General features: G+C 39.4%; 1 protein-coding gene and 1 pseudogene across 3 annotated transcripts; one reads left to right on the top strand and one right to left on the bottom strand.

Moving 5' to 3' along the window:
* Nucleotides 1–475: 475 nt before the first annotated feature.
* On the top strand, nucleotides 476–11,878 carry LOC109114967 (cytochrome P450 710A2-like; annotated as a pseudogene).
* A 1,184-nt stretch (nucleotides 11,879–13,062) lies between these two features.
* LOC104601630 (uncharacterized) lies at nucleotides 13,063–16,613 on the bottom strand. Of its 3 annotated transcripts, none has more exons than XM_088893709.1 (2): nucleotides 15,814–16,609; nucleotides 13,063–13,214 (listed from the first exon to the last, which is right to left on the bottom strand). In XM_088893709.1, exons 1-2 carry the CDS (start codon nucleotides 16,420–16,422, stop codon nucleotides 13,209–13,211), a joined length of 615 nt encoding a protein of 204 aa, XP_088749835.1. In that variant the 5' UTR covers nucleotides 16,423–16,609; the 3' UTR covers nucleotides 13,063–13,208. The 3 variants fall into 3 exon arrangements, with proteins under 3 accessions (XP_088749835.1, XP_010263352.1, XP_010263353.1); XM_010265050.3 differs by lacking the exon at nucleotides 13,063–13,214 and adding an exon at nucleotides 14,472–14,698 and having other exon boundaries at nucleotides 15,814–16,608; XM_010265051.3 differs by lacking the exon at nucleotides 13,063–13,214 and adding an exon at nucleotides 14,722–15,496 and having other exon boundaries at nucleotides 15,814–16,613.
* Between the last annotated feature and the right edge of the window lie 4,400 nt (nucleotides 16,614–21,013).

Here is a 21,013-nt window from a genome sequence, read left to right as displayed (position 1 = left end):
TTTACTCTTTTTTATGGATTTAAAAAAGGGTAGGCAGCGATCTGCTAACTTGGACATAAAATGGCTCAGGGCGGCTATTTGGCCATTCAGCCTCTGAACCTCTTTTATTTTGCGAGGTGGCCTCATATCTAAGATGGCCTTTATTTTTTTTCAAGTTGGCTTCGATGCCACGTCGGTTGACTATATAGCCCAAAAATTTGCCCGATGTGACCCCGAAGACACACTTGTTGGGATTTAGTTTCATATTATATTTTCGTAAAATTTGAAAAACACTTTGCAAATCATCTAGCAAAAAATTTGAATATTGGGTCTTCACGATTTTATTGCCAATTAACGGCTCGAAAATTTTATTTACAAGTCGTTGAAAGGTTGCCCCGGCATTTTTTAGTCTGAAGGTCATGACCTTGTAGCAATACAACCCGAGCTCAGTTTGCGGACTAAGGTTCGTCCGGCTGCCGAAGTACACCCTGCGATGATGGACCCACTAGTAATCATATTGATTACCCCGTGGATCAGTCTTTCCTCGGGCAACTGCCGTGACGACTTCTCGCTCTGCCTATTACTGGTCTCGGGGGCATTCCTTCTCTGGTCCCCTACCGATCTGCTTGCCGATCTTCCTGGCTTCTCAATCTCGTCGGATGAGATTGAGCTCCTCAATCTCGTCGCGGTGGATGAGCTCCTCAATCTTGTCATGGAGGTTCCTGCATTTCTCCGTGATGTGCCCGTGGTCTCTGTGGAAATGACAGTAGACGTTCCAGTTTCTTGTTGTAGGATCTCCCCTCAACCTGGGAGGCCACTTGACAAAGGAGGAGTCCTTGATGGCCATTAGGATTTCTCCTCACTTAGCGTTGAGAGGTGTGTAGTTCGTTCTTTCAACAGGTGGGGTCCTGGAACGCCAACCTGACTTGTGAGCTCGCGAAGGAGATCGGCTTCCAGATTTGTTTCTTCCCCTGCTCGGGGACTTGCTCTTTCTTCTTTTGTGCCCGCCACTACCTGTGTCGTCATTGTCTCTTTTTCTTTTTTCTGTCGGGTTATCGGTCTTCTAGTTTATTTCCTCTTCGGTTCCGATGAACTGGTCGACTAGCTTGAGTAATTCGGTGATGTCTTTTGGTTTATTGGCCACTACATGCCATTTAAACTCCCTGTGAGTTATTCCTTTCTTAGCTGTCGTGAGTCTTACTGTCGGGTCTAAGTCGGGGATCTGCAAGTAGGTGTTGTTGAAACGCTTGATGTAGCTTCTAATCGACTGTCCTTCCCTCTGAACCACGTTGAGGAGGCTCTCCTACGACCTCAGGCACTCCTTGCTGGCTGGTTGTCCTGAGCTAAAGTACGGCGTGCCTTGCGACGCCTTCGTTGCTGCCTCTTTATCAGCTCGGCATTGGTGTTGCTTATTTCAGTATGCTCCAGTATCGTTCTACCGCGAGGTAGCTCCTGGTTCCTCGTGGGATTCTGGGGCTAGCTATCATGGACAGAGAGGCCCTGCTTTGAGTTTGCACCCCGAACCCCAAACTGGTTACCTACAAGCGACTCATTGTTTTCTTGCTGCGAACGTCGAGGAAGATTGGCCCTATTAGGCAGAGTATCCCTGGACTTGTTTCCGAGGTTCCCTTGTGAAGCAGGTGGAGTAATCTGGCTGTCTCTCCTCCTGCGTGGTGAGACTTGACTCCTAGGAGGAATTGGGACTTGGGAAGTTTGTTCGCCTCGGTGGGGAGATCGAACGATGTCCTGGTTCACGCGAGGTTGGTTCTGATTCTACTGGGCCCCTGGGTGCCGAGGTGGAACCGACTGCTGGCTCTATGACAATGGGGGGAACTGCTGTTGGTACTGTTGGTAGAAGAGGTAATGCTAGAATTACTGAACCAGCTGCATTTGGACCTAGATGGCCCGAACACACTGCACCAGGTCGTTAAACTGGGACTGTCCAACTACAAGGGAAACCACAGAAGACTCAGAAAAGGTTGCACCTACCACTGGGGGGAGTGGGGCGTTCACTTGCGCGGTGCTCAGTGGTGCGATCAGAATTGGAACCCCATCCGTAGTAAGCGGGATGGTGAACTGGCCGATGCACACTGAAGGGAGTTGGGGTTGTCCCCCGAATACGTTCATCTCATTGCTTTGTCCGGCGTGACTGGAAGATGCCATTGATTTAGAAGGAGGTTGATAACTTGTAAAAGGGATGACTTTTTGGTCGTTTCCCACAAACGGTGCCAATTGATGTAGTGCGATCTGACTACTCCCCGCTAGAGGATGACCTGGCTTCCAATCGAGCAGCGAGCTAGGTGAATCTGCAAGATAGTGGATCAGAGAACTCGGGATGGTTAACCCGGCGAGCTCGCTCTGATGCTTAAGTTAGTATATTGTGATGCGAGCTGAAAGATTTGAGAGCTAGAGAGTAGAAAAATCATGCGTACCTTATGTCATTGGGGTTGGTGCCTTTATATTGTCGAGCCCTCACAGGTTTTGCGGATTGGTTCCGGGATCTTCATCCTGAGGGGATCCATTTCTGCTTTAATTGGGGAGTAACGTATCAATTACGTGGTGGTCCGAGTCGATAGCCCCGAGCTGATACTTCAGTCTTTTAGTTTCGAACTGGATTGAATTAATTAGGTTTTGTTAGATTTTTTTTCTTTGTTTTTCTTAGAGAGCTATGTATGCTTGGGTTATGGGGCAAGGGGTCCTCCCTTGTTATTACAAATTTTCCTTTTGAAAATGGTTAGTAAAATTTAAGGTGGTTGCCCTTCCACCTGGAGTAAAGTTTGGGGTTAAAAAAAACCCTCCATGGCTCTCTTCCTAGCTATTTTTGACTCTTATACTACCAAACGTGGGGAGCTGAGTTATTATAGTGACTCATTTTGTGTATGATCCCTCTTAATCAAGTGATAAACTCCTTGGAAACTTTTGTTCCTAATTCAATTCATCCCTAGACAATTAATTTTTCATGGCTTCCTACAAATAATATACATTACCGTTAAGATGTATTGTTTCAAAATGCCAAAAAATGGCTAGTGTTTAAAATATTTCTTTCCTTTTCTCTTCTTTTTTAAGCCACTAGTCTTTAGAAATTTAATAGTACTTTGTATCTCATTTTGCATAATTTACTATACAAATTTTAAATAAATCAATAACAATATCCTAGTTAGGTTATCCCTTAAACCAACCACCTATTTTTGCCAAATGAAAGAATCATATTCCAATCTAAACCATCCATCTAATGACTTGCTCACTTCTAAATTAACCATCTGATGTGATGAATTTATTTATAACTTGTGATTTTGAGAATGTAAAATGCTATTATGAATATAAAATATAATATTGAATAAATAAATATCATCATCACCCAACCCTTGTCTCAATTATATAGGGATTACATGAATCCTGTTTCACCATTAATTCCATTCTATTCAGTGTCATATCCATCATATCATCAATTATGGGTGTTTAAATCATTTCTTACTATTTATATAAATCTTTTTTTGGTCTACCCGTATCTCTTTTATTCATTTCAAAATTATAACATGACACCCCAAATCCCAACCTTGCCAAACCAAGTTGATAGCCCCAACGACAAGGCCAGCTATTATAGTTATATATGGGTACGGGTGCAAATCGGGTATCTGATTTGAAGAATTTACACAGCATCAGACTCGGACTCTTAAGCCAGATCCATTCAAAGTTTAACAAACCTTCAATCCGTTCGAGAACGACCAAGTTGCACCCCTAGTTATGGGTTAACATCCCCTTGGATGATGCATGGAAGGACTCCAAGCTGCCAACTTGAATCATGACAGGCAAGAATCGTAATATATACCATCTTTTTTGAAGATAAGATAAACCTTTACTTTGTCTCCTTCGTCAACGAAGCTGATCATTGAGCAAAGGACCATATAGATAGTATATGCAATTGCAGACAAAGGTAGGTAATCTCAATCAGTCAGTAGCAATAAGGGGTTTATTTGGACCAGAGCCAGTGGTTTGATAATGAGGAGAAGCAGACAACAGCGTCACATTTTCAACCCATTTATATATATTTTAGTCAATTGATCAAAAGTCGATCAACTTTTGATTGGGCTCCAAAACCCCTTTTACCAAATGGAACCTCTTACCAACCTCTCCCTCTCGTCAAAAGCTTGAAAGTTGAGTAGGATGCTGTCATGCACACAAAAGTAGACCAACTCCAGCCCTTAGAGAGAGAGGAGAGATCCCTTGTAAAAATATATATAATCTTTCTTTTCACACTAGCTAGCCCGAGACTGGGGAAGGGAGACAGGGAAATCCCCTCTATTCAATAATGATGAAAAAAAAAAGTAAAAGAAGAAAAAAACAATTTCAGGGGAAAGCATCTCCATACTTACAAATACCTGAATCCTCGCTTGACTTTAGTGACAATGGGTAAAATTCCCCTGACCCTTGGATAACTCCAAACAACAGCTTCCTATCTGTCACGTTTTCTTCTGGTCTCATAAAAATCATTTTAATTTGAAAGATAAAAAATGACCCTGACCCACTTGGTATCATCTCATCTATCATACTATTTGATCTATTTTTCTTGGTAAATTTATTCAAAATGTAATAACACAAGGAAGAAATAATAGCTAGGGTTGCAAACAATATTCAATTCTTTGATGACTCTGAATTGGATCCCTTTAAGGAATTGCATCCAATTATATATAATTGAAATTTATATTGTGTTTATTAGTAAAGTCAATTTGGATATTGTGCTTTTATACTAAATTGTCATAAATTTAAGTTTTGTATAAGCAATTAACTTTCAATTCATTTTATTCATGGAATATAATATAAAAATCAGTTTTTGTTCATTTATTAATAATATATAATATTTTGATCGTTTTTGTTTAATTTATTTATACAATTTAATATCTGATTGCAATATTCAGATCCAATATAAATCCGATGGATAAGTTTGTCCAATTTGGATATACCTGTATCTAATTCAATTCAATCCATTTACAGCCCTAATCAATAAAGCATGTTGATTTAATTATCAATTGATATAAATTGTAAATTAGTACCTTGTACTTTGGGCCTATTCTCACTTTGGTCCTTAAACTTTGTAATGTGCCAACTAAGTACTTAAACTTTTAAAATCTGCCAATTTAGTCCCTACTGTTAGCAGTCTGTTAGTTATCTCTATCACATGATGACATGTGCAACTTAAAACCTTTGGAAATGTCAAAATTACCCTTCAAAATAAGACATTGTTCATCATCTTCTTCCTCAAGAATCAATATTAAACCAAAGCAATATTGATCTATCAGATCGATTTTTAACAAACCACTTTTCTCCATCATATCGATTTCTGACCAAATAAATTGAGTATGACATTCTCTAGACGGTTTTCCGGCGATATTTCCTTTTTCAACATCATCTTCCCAAATTAGAATCAGTGCAAAGAACTGGTTAATAAAGACAATTAGATTAAACCCAAAGGACATTTATGTCCTTTTATATATCATTTAACGGTTGGTTAACAATAAATACTAAGTTGGCACGTTTTGAAAGTTTAGGTACTGGATTGACACATTTTAAAGTTCATGGACCAAAGTGACACTAAGCCCAAAGTATAGGATACTAATCTACAATTTTCCTTAGTTTATATAGATCTAAGCATTGATCATGACCATCTCTAAATGCACAAATACCTAACTTTTATATGCCCTCATATAATATTTACTTCAATAGATCACCCTCTCAAGGTTAGGGGCATTTTGTTCATTTGTAAAACAGCCAATATTTTGGAAACTTTTGGGTAATATATATACTTGGAATATGAAGAGTACACTACTTATAATGGGTAGAGTAGTGATTTGCATTCTTTAGTTTAGTATTTGATAGAATATATCTGGCAGGGGGTTTTCAGAGGTGTTGAAAGTCAAGAGCAGTGTTTTAAAAAATTGGCGTGGAGGCTGAACCGGTTTAGCCCTTGGGTCATGGGTCAATGGTTCAAACATCTGGGTCAAAATGTGACTCGTCATATGTAGGTATGTATAAATATGTATAAACACATAGTACATAGAATAAAATGATGTATAATTACATATAAATGTATTATTTTGTCTATTTATACTTTTTATTTAAGTTTTTAATGTTTTATAAATTAAAAACCTAAAAATTGATATTTGAAGTCAAGAAATGACATTTTTAACAAAAAATAGCTAGGAAAAGCATAGATCTTGAAATGTTACCCAAGACCAAAAAAATCACTCCAATTGAATAACTGGGCACAAAGTCATGGTCTCTAAAAGTTTTGGTATATATATATATATATATATATATATAACCCGTGACCTAAAGACCTAGTCAAACTGGCCAATGGTTCAACTGTCCAACTTAGATGGATTTTAACTAAATCAATGATTTTTGGTCAGATGGTGGATTTATGAAAAACTGAACTAGAAAATAGGGTAGGTGACCATTCAAACAGTTCAATTGTCCGGGTGATTGATGGGTTGCAAACATTGGTCAAAGAGTAGACAATGTTATTAGTAAAGCCAAGGAAGATTTTAAATAATTTCCATAAAATGAGTGGTTGAAGAGAAAAGGCTTTTGGCTTTCCATAGTAAAGCCATAGTCTGTACAGCCTCGCTCTCAGCACAGTTACTTTTGATTGTAGTTGAGCCAAATTGTTGAATTTGGTAGGTGGATTTTTTTTCTTCTTTTATTGAGTGAGGGTAAGATAAGAATAGAGGTGAGGGTAACTCAGGAATCAAGGTTAGGGTAGAGCAAGGCCTATGTGAGTAGTTCGGATCAGGAAGGTACAATGTTTTAAGCCGTTCAATGAGTACTTGGAAAATTTTTTGACATTTGTCCTTTAAAATACTCACAGCCAACCATTGAAAAAGATCAAAAACCACTTTTGACAATTGTCAGAATATTTATCAAATGTTCATTGGACGTGCTTACTATATTGTGCCTACTAAACCTGGCCTCGCATGTAAAGCCTACTTGGTCATATAACAGAGAGCTTGTGTGTCTGTAATCCTGCACCTCTAAATGAAGGGATGCCATGCACCTCTAAACCCCAGCCCAGCATGGTACGGGGTTTAGCCGCTTGCTACAATGACCAAGCCATACCAGACCGTGGGTGGTTTGGCCCACTTTATAATTTGTACGTGAATGTGAAAACCTAATAACTTTTTCTTTTGAACAAGGAAAAACATAATAATAACAACTAATTGCCACCATATTAATGTTAACGTGAATACTAAATAGGGATGGAAATGAGTCAAGTCTTTTATGAGCTATTCGAGTTTGTGTAAAATGCTCAATTGGGCTTGGTTTAAATCGAACTTTGAGCTGAACTTGAACCCAATATATAAGGTTGTTTTATATTCAAGCTGAGATCAAACCATATATATACAAGGTTTTATAGTCAATCTGAATGCATTTGAATATATTTAGATATATTTTGATTTGATTGTAAATTATAACTATTTTATTTTTAAATATATATATAAGGTTTTATAGTCAATGAAATAAAAATAAATGATTTTGACATTTTTCTAGAATAAAATAGAAATAAGAAATATAGCGGAGAGTAGGGTTGGGGAATCACTATCCTTGTTGTTAGGGGTGGGGATCCCTGCCCCACCCTGTTGCCATTCCTAGGTGCAGGGTTGTTGAAGCAAATATTTACAAAGTATGGAGGGCTTTCTAAAGTCAAAAGGCTGAAAAAGTTGATAGATCTTTATGTGGACAACATGGTCCAAATAAGTCCTAGAGGCACTAGGGGTGTCTGTGGTAAAGGTAAAAGACAAGGAGGCACAGGAAGAAGAATCAACATAATTTAGGTTTGTTGGTATAGTGATTTTTCGCTTTTGGGTATGTTGTTTGGTGTCTCAGATTCTCTTTTTTGGTGTATTTTGAGGCTTTATGGGTTTTGGTTAGGGGGCGGTGTTTGGCTTTGTGGTGTTTTGTTTGAGATTTATTTTGTTGGTGCTAGTTCTATACTTGTAAATATTATACAGCTTGTGTTATTCACCCCCTTTTTGCATTGGATTGAGGCTATTTTAAAAATAGGTTTTAAAATAGAAAAAGGATTTTTTTAAAAATAGGTTTTCGTTCTCAAGTTTTATTTGATAGGAAGAACACTTTTTTTTTTTCTGGAAAAGAACAGAAAGCATATTTGCCTAAGTTTTATTTAAACTTGGGCAAATTTCAGTTTTAAAAAGTTTGCTAAAATAAAGTGTTTTACTTTTTGTAATAAAAAAAATATCACTAAATTATGTATATATTTATTTTAGATAGAATTTTAGTATCTTTTCCAAGGAATTGGGATTCTCATCCATTTGTTTTTAATAAAATTGATAATTTATAGTTTAGTGTTAAATTAATATAAATTTAAACTACAAAAATTTCAAAAATAAAATTCATTATAAGATGCAAAATGGTTCAAAAGATTAAAACCATGGCTTTTACTAGGTACATAACTTGCATCCAAGAATTAAAAATATGTAATAAATCATGATCTTTGTCTATTATTTTCGCATAGATCTTTCAGCAAGCTAAGTCAAAACATTTCATTCCTATTTTTAAGGGAAAAAGAAAGTTTCCTGTGGTAATAACAGCTGAAGTGGCTGAACTTAATGACTTACTGCATATTTTTTAAGGGCAGAAGCTGAAACTGAATTGATTACTACATCCGTGGATACTTATCATTTAATCATTTTATCAATTGGAAAGGCAAATTCAATAGCTCATTCAGCTCAGCCATTATCAAACGGCCCTGGCTTCTTCCCTTAATGACCTCCCCATTTCACATCAAGTCTACACCTTCTTCTCTTTGGATCATTCCCTAATTAATTAGTACCAATCATGCATCAAAAGTTATAATTGTATTTATGCTTACTAAGGGAGCATTTATCCTGGATATATAATTAGTGCTGCAATTTGGTCAGGCCCAGTGCAGATTGATCCAGCCCATTATTTTACATGGGTTGGGCCTGAGTTCTGCCCTTATGTAGCTTGAGCCCAATCCTATCTCATCCCAATTGTAGCTTGGTCTGACTATAGGCACACATATGAACAAATGTTTACATGCATACATGCATATATGCAATTTTTTTATAAACCATAGTACATATACATTTATATCAATTTTAGTGTGAACTGATTAACCAACTCAGGCCCAAATTAAATGCATCAAATTTCAGTAAAGACTAGGCCGGGATTAGATAGTTTAGACTTGGCCTCGGGCTCAATCCGGCCTTGGGCCTAATTCTTAGGATTGGACTTGAATTGAGCTAAACTTTTGGACTGAAAGATTGCTTGTGAACAAAGGGCGCAAAGGCCATACATGGAGCCCTTTTGGTACATCCCCATGTGTAAAGGCTTTCTGATTTACCTAGCGCTCTTTAGGATCCTGATACCTTTCAAATTTATAAGCAGAATGGGCTAAGGCTTGGCTAGGCCCGACCCATCCATACTAAGGCTCTGTTTGGTTCATGGGAATAGGGGTCTGGAATTGAAATCGGAATGGGCTATTCCGATTCCAACTGTTTGGTTGAATGGAATCAGAATTTCATTCTCATTCCTTCTGGAATGGCATTCCCCCATTTGAGGGAATGGCCATTCCCTACCCCTCCCTAAGGAATGAAATCCCATTTCTATTGATTTCAATTCCCATTCTTATTCCTGTCTGAACCAAACAGACTATGGGAATGAGCCATTTCGATTCTGATTCCGGTGGATTTTGATTCCAATTCCAATTCCAACTACAAACCAAACAGACCCTAAATTCTCACTTCTCACTTTGTCAAGCATATAATATACTTTGCATGTGTATTATGATTCTGACAGCATTTTTCCAACTGCTACTCCAAAGGGATAGAAACTAAAAAAAAAGAAGAAGCCTTTAGCCATCTTAAGGAATTTGGATGAGATGAACCTCCTGGTTAGAAATTAAAAATACAGAACTCAAAATGATTCAACCCTCGCATTAGATGGGACGGAACAATCCATCATTGCAGGATGAGCACCAAGATTTCTCATACATATTTATTGGGTACCATCAAACAATCCGAAAATCGGATTTGGTTCCAAATGGGTCTTCAATCCACACCCCATAAGTTCCATACACTAATAGAGCAATTCAATATAGTGGTACAAGATTCTCTCTAAAAGCCCATAAAATTGCCACCTGATATGGCAGTCTCCATTTTTTTTTTTTTTTTATTATTATTCACATCGGCCCTTCCCATCTTCCCTCTCACTATTCTTCCCTTTATCCTGTTTTCTTCTCTCCACTTTCTCCATTGTTTTGGTTGAAAACCAGAGTCGGAACTGGCGTATTTTTTATCCCTGTTTTCTTGGAAACCCAAGTTTTTTTGGGAAAAAATTTCCAATAGGTATTCTGTACTTTAGGTTGAGTGCAGTATTCAAACTCTGGAACTTTCACTTTGCAACAATTTAATACCCGGCATTAACACATTATCAGAGATATCAAAACTAACTTTTACGAAAATATACAGACCATTTTACCCATCCTGCTCATCATCTCACTATTCAACTGCTGTACCAATAGCGGCGTCAACGACATTCCTCACCTCTTCCTCTTCCTCGAACCCAACTTCTCATTGTCTTCCTCTTCACGTCCACCCCCTCCTTCTGCAGCTCTGCTCCTCCATGCTCACTACTATGGCCCCTTCTATCATTTTCCATAGATTCCTCGTCGTCTTCATGGTCGTCATCGTCATCATCGTTGTCCGTCATCTTCGCCATCGCAATCCTCTTCCTCTTCATGGCCGCTTCTAGTCCTCATCTTTAACCCCTCGGTCTCCCCCCTGCATAAGCCTTTCGATTGTCTTTGTTTATTTGATTATCTTCTTTTCTTCTTACTTTGACGATCGTCGATTCTGATGTGTTTAGTATCTCTCTCTTTTTTTTAATGCTCGATGATTGTTTAATGTTGCGGTGCAAAATTTTTATCGGCATCTTTTTTTCTCCTCTGTTTTTTGATGTCCTTCTCCTAGTTTTCTAATTAGGTGATACAGTTTGATCAATCTGATTGACCTTTAAAATGATCGGGAAAGGAACCATCTTGTTCGATCGCCGTGAAGGAGATCGACGCTGCATTTGAAGCCAAGGAATCCTCTCCGCCGCAGCATACTAGTGACGCTGAGATTGGCGAGCATATTTTCGACTTCATGTTCGTTGCGCAGGATGCTTCGACGTCATCGTTGCTCTGGGCTATGACGCTCTTGGACTCGCATCCGGATGTACTCGCGAAGGTCCGCAGAAGTTTCTATTATTTAGTGTCCAGAATCTGACACACTCATAACAATGGAGCAGTTGACGGAGATGAAATACACCCAAGCCGTGGCCACAGAAATCATTAGGTTGCGAGCCCCCGCGATGCTTGTACCGCACATCGCTAGAGAAGATTTCCAGTTGACAGAATCCTATACAATCCCGAAGGGAGCAATAGTTTTCCCATCCGTCTTCGAGTCGTCGTTCCAAGGATTCACCGATCCGAACCAGTTCTCGGAGGAGAGACAAGAAGACAGGATGTACAAGAAAAACTTCTTAGCGTTTGGTGCTGGTGCCCACCAGTGCGTTGGACAGCGCTACGCCCTGAACCACCTGGTGCTATTCATCGCCATGTTCATGTTCATTATTGATTTCAAGAGGCACAGAACAGACTGCTGTGATGACATCACGTATTTCCCCACCATCTGTCCCAAGGACGATTGTTTGGTCTACCGAGCCAAATTCAAAATGAAAGTTTGACACTGCAAGTTGGAGATCGTCCGTGAATATCATCCTAAATAATTATTTTTTAATAGGGAATTCAAAATGATGGAGTCATTTTTGTAATTTTAATAGGGAATTCATATGCATTACTCGAAATGGCTGCGGGGTATTTAGGTCTTTTTGTCTTCTAACTGATAACGAGTTAATGTTAGGTACTAGATTGTTGCAAAACGAAAGTTCGGGTACTAGATTGTCGTGTTTTAGATTCCATTTCGATGCATATGACACTACAATGCTCCTCGAACCTAAAACCCGTGATTTGCACATACCTAACACGATCAAACCCTTCCAACAGTCTCATAAGCCCAATCCATACCTACCCACCAAATTTTGTCCCAAAATTCCCTTATTTAACCCAACATCAAGCCTTGATTCCGTTTTAATGAGTTTTATTGATTAAAAGCCCATCTGTCATGAATCTCCATCATTCAAGACTTATTTGACAAATTATACCCTACCACTATGTTTAGAGACCCAAAAAATCCCATCACGTCAAATTTCACGTCCTAATTCACCCATTTGACCGTTAAACTAGGAAGGCATTATTTCGACGCACTAGATTGAATCACCACATCAACTATCCAACCTAGGATCTTAAGAGGGTGGGGACTGATGTCAGATCCTTACTTGACCTCATTAAAACACCTAACCAATGAATTTGAGCCTAATAGGCTTAAAAAGTTCAAAATACCTAAACAGACCCCCACTTGAAACTAAGAAATGACAAAATCATTTAAAAGTTCATCAAATTTATGCTTTTTGCCATTGCCAGTCCTAAATACAGGGCTGCAACGTCTAACACGCCCCAATCCCTCATTGGATGCACGAAATCCATAAGATGCATTCTAAACTCGAGAAAATTTGTTGCACCAAGAAAGAATGATCAACTGCAAGCCTTTCACTCTCAAAATCTTTGCCTATTTCAATGAAAGAGCTCTATTGAATCACAAACACTATAGCTAAACGAATTTCAATCCCATCTCCCTCCCTCTTCCTCTATAAATAGAGGCCCAACTCGAGCTTGGAGAAAGGAACAATTTCCCAACTTTTGTAATACACCCATTCTGCTTGAAATCCTGTCTTTCAAACTTAACACTAAAAATGGTTAGCTTAGCTCCGTGCCTTTCTCAAGTTTTGTTTAAAGTCCTTTTAGTTATTGGAAAGTTTGTTTCAAATGAAAACAGAACATGTACACAACCAAGAACATGTTTCTTGTGTTTTTGTTTTAAGAAACAATTCGTTTTCAAACAAGATTGTTTTGATTTGTTCCTGGAACCAGCAACAAGAAAAACAATTCACGATAACGCCCCCTAAATATGCCTTGCAGTTTGAAAAACTCATTATACATGTCTTGTACTTTAAAATTAAAAGAAAGAAGATGAAGTTCAAAAGTACCCTTCTTCTTCTTCTTCTTCTTCTTCCCATTCATGCATGGAGCTCTACCGCTGCAGCCCAATCCGCATGAAATGAAATGAAAGACAATATAAAAGACTGCAATAATCAATCACAGCTCTCATCTGATAGGGTATTAATACAAAAGATTGCAACGAAAAAAGCACATGCAGGCAATTGAAGTATTTGTATTAACCAGGAACCGATTTCACACATGAAAAATCAAGATCATGGATTCAAAACAGCAAAGCTTTTTTGCTCATTCACGACGAAAAATGAAAGGAAATCAGAAGGGCGTGCTATTAGATGTTTGTGGCAGGACAGCTACTAGTTCTGCGTAATCACTTGAGCATGATCATGAGGCACTGGTTCAGCAGTAAAATTCATGAAAAACTGGACTGCATAAAGTCTTATTTCTTATGATGATTATAATTAACAATAAATAAATAAATAAATAAATATATATATATATACATACGTATATATAACAACTGAATGGCTAATGTTTGATGTGGTTTTGGCCTCAAGACAAGGCAAAATAAAACTGAGCTCCGCCAACTAATTAATGGTGGCTGATGAGTTGGTAGGATATCTGACTCGTTGGATAGACCCATGAAGCCCCAAGAAAAAATCTGAACCAGAGCTCCACTCAACTGCTACGTACACTCAATCAACTTCCTTCAATTCCAAGCTCATAAACAAATATACAAAAATACATAAACAAGCACAGGTGTGGAACAATTATATTTCCTTCTTCTTTTCTTAGACATTATTATCAATTAAGAAGCAGCATCGTCAACGTTGCTGCGAGGGTTGCAAAATTTAAAATTTCCAGCCATGTTGGGATCAGTCAGTTTATCGGATATTCTAGCCATGTCTAAACTAAACCAAAATAGGATGAGCCGAATAGTGTGGCCCAAGAGAAGTAGTGTCATCATGATCAACCAAATGCCCAGTTGCTGATCCATCTTTTGCAACACATGCTTTGGCGTCAAGGCTAGTAAGGAAAGCAAGTAAGTGAGGGCCATGGATGTAATCGCGGCCCACAACCCCACCATCAGAATCCACATAAACAACCTATTCCTCCATGGCAATCCACTTGCCAGCAAAGCAATAGGATTATGCTTAGGGAGGCAGCAAATCCTGTTGTGTTGCAACGAAATATTTGGCGGAATCTTGCTCCATTCTTGTAGGCTAGTATGGCCTTGCCAGCTTTATGTGAGTTTGGATTGGTGTTGAGAGGATCGCCTGGAACGTCATCTTGCCACACACCACCTGGAGGTTTTACTGCCACTTGAAAAGCCATGGTGGTGATCAGTACTGCCACCACCATTAACGTTTCTCTCTTCTTCTCCATCCAGTTTCTCTTGTCCCTTTTGTTCTCTCGTTGCTCTTCTGTGCTGGCCGTATCTCTGGGCACTGATGAGATTGGCTCCATTTGCTACAACTTGGACGGCATTGTGCTGGCCTTGTAGAGCGTTTCTGATGTCCTCGTCTTTGGAGTTGTTCTTCGGACTTTGTGTGAAAATATCAAAAGCTGTGAAGGAGTTTTTATTCACAGAATCAATCTTTATTTCTGTCTTGCTAAGCAAAAATTTGATGATCTGCGCAATTTAAGCAACCCCTATCGGCCTATCCCGTTTAGGGGTTGGGGCAGGCTACCCAATTAAGCCGCATCATTGAGAATGAGACATTGACATTCTACATTCCTTGGTGCAAAGTCACTACCCACAGTAACAGCCCAAGAGGGCGATGATCATGGGCTGGGCCGAAATGGGCTTAGCATCTTGGAGGCTGGGGTTGTGGAAATCCATTCTTTCAATCGCCCTATTTTATGATTCCGGAATGGGTTGGACCAGGATGGGCTTATCATTGAAGCCCGCAAGGAGGTGGTGCTATAGGAGCACACCCGAAAACTTAGGAATGAATAATGATGACTCATTAGACGCAAAAAAAACGAAAACCTTAATCTTATTTTGTCTGAATGTTAAAGCCGATTGATTGGGCGTTCATAATTCAACGAAAGCCTGAGCACAATCATTGCATTATCCTTGTCATATGCTATTTCTAATTAAATGGACTGATTTGCTTGGAATTGGAATGAATTAGATACAGGAAACCAGAAATGTTATTGCTCCGATTAATTACAACCAATAAACTTCTTAACGGCATTTAATTTGTCAAATACTGAAAACATCTTTGTGACTTTTGTAACGAACCATCCAGTGGAATTTTCCACCTTCATCACCAAGAAAACTAAGGTCCAAAAACTTTAGATCGCCGGAAACATGGATCTGCAGCGGTGTAGATGGCCGGCAGTTGCACAGAACAAGAACTAGGTCAAGGAACAGAAACAGAGTTATAGATAGACGGCAGGTGTGTAGCAGTGACATGCCGGAGCAAAAAGGGAAAGGAAAGACATGCCGAAGCAAAAGGGGAAATTGAAAAAAAAAAAAGTCCCTCTCCTCAAGCATTGGTTTTGGCCTATGTTTTGTTCTACAACTTGTTAATTCCAGGCTTAGAATTGGGAATTTGAGACAACAAATTCCAATTGCATCTTCGCGCAAAATCAAAATCAATCCCTTCTTTTACAGGAATCTCTATACAAAAACACAAAACTATGATAATTAGAAGCCATGAATAAGATCTTACCTCAACCTGCTTGTCAGCTACGGCGAGATGCAGGACAGTATTGCCATCAGCATCCCCGACGTTTACATACTTATCGGAGTTACCCATTAAAACCAGCAGCAGCTCCAACACATTCAAACGCCCATGCTTAACACAGAGGTGTAGAATGGTCTCACCACGACCCACAAGTTCAAGAACTGTTCCAAGTTTCTTCTTAACCAGCTCTTTAGTGACATCCACTTGGCCTTCAATTGCTGCTAGATGGAGAGGAATCATTCCATCTGCATCGCGAGCAAGGCAGAGTCCAGGGCCAGAATCTTGATCTAGCAAAGCTTTCACGATTTCAAGGTGCCCTCTTGCTGATGATGCCAAGTGAAAAAGAGTATGTCCTCGTGGGTCTTTGAGGCCAGCAAGTTCAGGCTTGCAGCTCAAGAGTAATTTAGCAAAATCAACGTGACCGAGCGTTGCTGCTGTGTGCAAAGGAGACTCCCTGATACAACCCACAATCACTCTATCAAGAATTAGACTGTCTTTTTCAAGCAAACCAGACAAAGATTTTGCATTCCCTTGCAATGCTGCTTCACAAAGCTGTCTCTCTATTTTCATGCTTTCAGGAAGCCCTTCCTCCATTCTCTTGTTCTTGCTCTTGCTCTCAAGAAGCTGCGTGGATCTCCATTGATATATATGTTTATTCCTCTGGCTTCCGCCGTTGAGTGGATCAATTCAAAACTGGAAGTCACCATTCATCAGAGTCAAGTCGTTGGCTTGAATAGAAGACAGCTCGAGAGTTGTTGCTCATCTGAAACAGACAAAGCGGCTGGCAAAAAGCAATTATTAGCATCTGGGCCCATCAAATTGTCATATCTATTAAATCATCACACATTGGCGCAAAAAAGAATTATAATATTCCGATACGGTAGAAGCAATCGATATATATATACTTTCTCCTGGCCATGGCCATGGCGAGGAGCTAGCCTCGGAAAGCCAGAAGCTTCCGCACTTCAGCTCTTCTAAACAGGCAAAAAAATGAGATACAGTGATTACTGATTAGTAGCTGCTTGTGCATTGGTTGATTCCATGAAGTTTCCAAATATTCTTTCTTTCTTTCCTTCTTTGATCATTTGGGGACCCTGGTAGCAACCCAGAAGCTGTGAGGAGGTTATAAAGGAGGTAAGAAGAGAAGCTATGTATAGAAGCTTCACCCAAGGAAGAGAATACTGACACATTGGGTTCACACTCAGGAATTGAACTAGAACTCTGTCTATCTGAGATTCTATCAATCTGGCTCTATGATCAAAATCCCATTGTCCTATGTCGACTCAGAAAGTAATGAGAAAGTTCTCTAATTTGATTTTCATTTTTCGTTGCAGGATTAATAAAGGATTTCAGATTCATAAGCAGGAGTCAGTCATCTCACGGTTGGAATGAAGATCTCTGTTGGATGTTGGATGGAAGGAAACAACAACGAAGTAAAAAACAAAAGGAAACTCTTTCTATCGATCACTACTTTTGTCCACTTTTTGAATTTGAGCCCAATAGACCCTACTACACGTTTTTTAGGGTATCACCACAGACCACAACCCTTTTTTTTTCTCTCTTGAATTTGAGGCCACTGGACCCATGATTGGGAGACTTTGGCCTATATTGTTTTCATATTAATTTTTGACCATAGAGCGCCTTAAAATCTTAAATGCGGACCATCATTTTTGGGTCCCAACTTCTTGCATTCGTGAGCTTTTGGTGCAATACAAATCATTTAGCTAATGACACAAGTATTGCTTTTCTTACTATAATTTGTTGAAAGAGCTAGTGTATTGTATTAACTATTCAAAATACAAAGCCCCATGTACAAAAAGTTTCTGCACATTTATCAACAAGATCAGGAAGAACCAGAAAACCTATACACAGAGAAGTGTAACTGAATTCTCTAAAAGTTCTGCTTGCAGAGAGCTAGTTCCTGACAGAACAGAGCAAACTGGCAAAATAAGAGTTCTTTTGTTACGAGCAGCCCTAACCGAACGTGTGATGGGTCTCTGCAGGAGAGCAGACTGTCCAGAATAGGTTACCAGAGAGTCTACAAGAGGATGCTCTCGGTTAGTCTTCCCTATCTTGGCAAGAAAGTAACCAGTATTTCTGGGTTAGTTTGAGGCAACTCAGAAAAACCTCTCAAGTTAAGATAAGTTTAATGCTAGATAATGATGATGTTCACTCAAGAAAGTAATGGTATTTAACGAGTTACACCCCACAACCAAAAACAACTCCACAGATAAAAACTAACTCCTACTAACAAGAGATAATGACGAGAAAGTCGCCTTAGGCATCTACAAATTGAAAGTAGGCGTAAAAATGATAACAATAGGCCTAACAGCTTTGACTGGCCTTCCCTTGGAGCTGTTAGAATGTTTCGTGGGCCCATGCAAGGTTTGCATGTTATCCACGTGCATAGTAGGCCCGTAACAACTCTCCCCTCCTAAGGAATTCCTTTGTCCTCAAGGGAAAATTCAGGAAATTGCTGCTTCATGTGATCAACTGGTTCCCAAGTAGCCTCAGCTGGTGATAATCCACGCTAATGAATAAGAACTTCTTGATTGCCTCGCTTGACCCTTCGATCAATCACTGTTTGAGGGTATGGATGATATTCCTCTTCAAGGTGTAGATTATGGGGTAATTCTGATTGGGGAACTATGGGGCCCTATATGTTTCTTGAGTAGGAACACATGAAATACATTATGGGTTCTCGACCCTTCCGGCAGAAGTAACTTGTATGTGATTGGGCCCATTCGGCCTATGATCTAAAAAGGCCCATACAATTTTGGTGCCAATTTTATACTCCTTGTAACCACTGACTTTTTTCTATAATGGCTGTAATTTCAAGTACACCCATTCTCCCACCTCAAATTGTATATCTCTATGTTTACTATCATAGACTTTCTTCATCTTGTCATGGGCTCTGCGGAGGTGAGTTTTAAGCTCTAGCAATGTCTAATCACATTGGAACAAGGCTTCTTCAACTAAAGCATGTGCAGTTGTTCTTAGTACATATGGGATCAGTGAGGGAGCCGATTTACCATATACAACTTCAAATGGTGTGCGTTGAATAGATGAATGGTAGCTTGTATTGTAACAGAACTTAGCCCAAGCTAACCATTTAGCCCATGTGTTAGGTTGAGAGTCTACAAAACACCTTAAATACATCTCCAAAGTTCTATTGGATACCTCAGTTTGACTATCTGACTGGGGATGATAAGCTGAAGTGAAGTTGAAGCTTGTTCCCTGCAATTCAAACAACTTCTTCCAAAATGAACTCATGAATGTGGGATCCCGATCACATACTATGGTTTTGGGCATACCATGAAGTTTGAAAATATGATCAAAATAAAGTTGTGCCACTTTATAGGTTGTGTAAGGGTGGCCTAGTGGGACAAAGTGGGCATATTTGGATGAACGGTCCACTACAACTAGGATAGTAGTTTTCCCATTGGACTTAGGTAGACCCTCCACAAAGTCCATAGAGACACCGACCCATATATGCTCCGGAATTGGTAGGGGTTGGAGAAACCCCGCTGGCCTGACTTGCTCTTGCTTGTTACGTTGGTAGATGGTGCATTATCTGATGAACTTTTTCACGTGGGCTTTCATTCCCTTCCAAAAGAAAGTTGCTTCGAGTCTATTAATAGTTTTGAGGTACCTTCATGAGTAGCATTGTGGAATTGGCCCACTATGAGTGTGATCAGCTCAGAGTCTTCAGCCAAGTAAATTCTTCCTTTGAAGTATAATGCTCCTCCTCTGTATTCTCATGGCTCAACAGCTTCATTTTGCTCACATAGCCATATTAGGAATTGTTTTTGAGCGTGTTCATGCTGGTCAGATTTGACAGCTTTGATCCAATGTGGAATGGGTTGTGTTAGTGCCAATAGAGCAGGCCCATTTAGATCCTTTGGACTCTCGCCTTCATCTCTTCTGAATAATTCATCTACCACCTTGTTCTCAGCTCCTTTTTTTATATTCAATACAAAAATCAAACCCCATAAGCTTATATAACCAGCGTTGCTAGGCAGGTGTGGTTATACGTTGGTTCCATTGGTATTTTATACTCTTCTGATCTGTACGGACAGTGAAGCAATGCCCCAACAAATAATGCCACCACTTTTGTACAACTAGTATCAAGGCCAATACCTCTTTTTCATAAGTGGAGAGCAAGAGGTTCTATCCTTGGAGAGCTTGACTGATGTAAGAGATTGGTTGTCCTTGTTGCATCAGAACCGCTCCTATGCCAATTCTTGAGGCGTCACACTCCACCACAAAGGGTTGAGAAAAATCTAGAAGAGCCAATACATGAGTGTGTCATTGCTTCTTTGAGTTGAAAAAATGCATCTTCAACTGCTGCAGTCCATGAAAAAGAATTCTTTTTAAGCATCTGAGTCAATGGGCTGGCAATTTTCCCATAGGCTTCTACAAACATACGATAATATCCCGTAAGTCCTAGAAATCCACGAAGTGCCTTTGCAGATTTGGACTTGGGCTAGTTTAACATAGCATTCACCTTTTCAGGGTCAACCTCCACTCCTTTAGCACTAATAATGTGCCCCAAATACTTCACCTACATCTGTCCAAACAAACATTTTTCTTTTTTGACAGATAGCTGGTGAGCTCTTAATATAGAGAATACATGCTTCAAATGTCTCATATGTTCGCCCCAATCAAAGCTATAAACCAGAATATCATCAAAAAATACAAGAAAAAATTTCATAGTGCCCCTGATGTGTTCTGAAGGCAGTCTTAGCCACATCAGCGGGGTGCATTCTAACTTGATGATATCTAAAGTGAAGGTCTAGCTTAGAAAAATAACATGCACCATGTAACTCATCTGGTAATTCATCAACAGTAGGAATAGGGAACTTATCTTTAATGGTGATCTGATTGAGCTCCTAGTAATCTACACACATCCTCCAAGACCCATCATGCTTCTTGACAAAAAGTACAAGAGATGAATATGGACTATTGCTGGGATGAATCATGCTTGTAGCTAAAAGTTCAGCTACTATTTTTTCAATTTCAGACTTTTGATAGTGGGGGTAGCGGTAGGGTCTCATGCAGATTGGCCCCGTATATGGAAGAATGCTGATTTTGTGACCGTGGGCTCTAAGTGGGGGCAAGTTTCTGGGCTCATCAAATAAGTCTAAAAAGCTAGCTAGTAGCTCCTGCATCTAAAGAGAATCGG

The sequence above is a fragment of the Nelumbo nucifera genome, chromosome 8 (assembly GCF_055504915.1).
Source record: "Nelumbo nucifera cultivar China Antique chromosome 8, China Antique-T2T, whole genome shotgun sequence".
Lineage (NCBI taxonomy): Eukaryota > Viridiplantae > Streptophyta > Magnoliopsida > Proteales > Nelumbonaceae > Nelumbo > Nelumbo nucifera.
This window is presented reverse-complemented; position numbering and strand designations above follow the sequence as displayed.

Excerpts from the sequence above, each read along its gene's own strand:
- LOC104601630 (XM_010265050.3), bottom strand. The coding sequence starts at position 16,422 with ATGGAGGAAGGGCTTCCTGAAAGCATGAAAATAGAGAGACAGCTTTGT. Across the intron at positions 14,699-15,813 it reads TAGCTGACAAGCAGGTTGAG|CTTTTGATATTTTCACACAA; the intron begins GTAAGATCTTAT and ends ACTCCTTCACAG.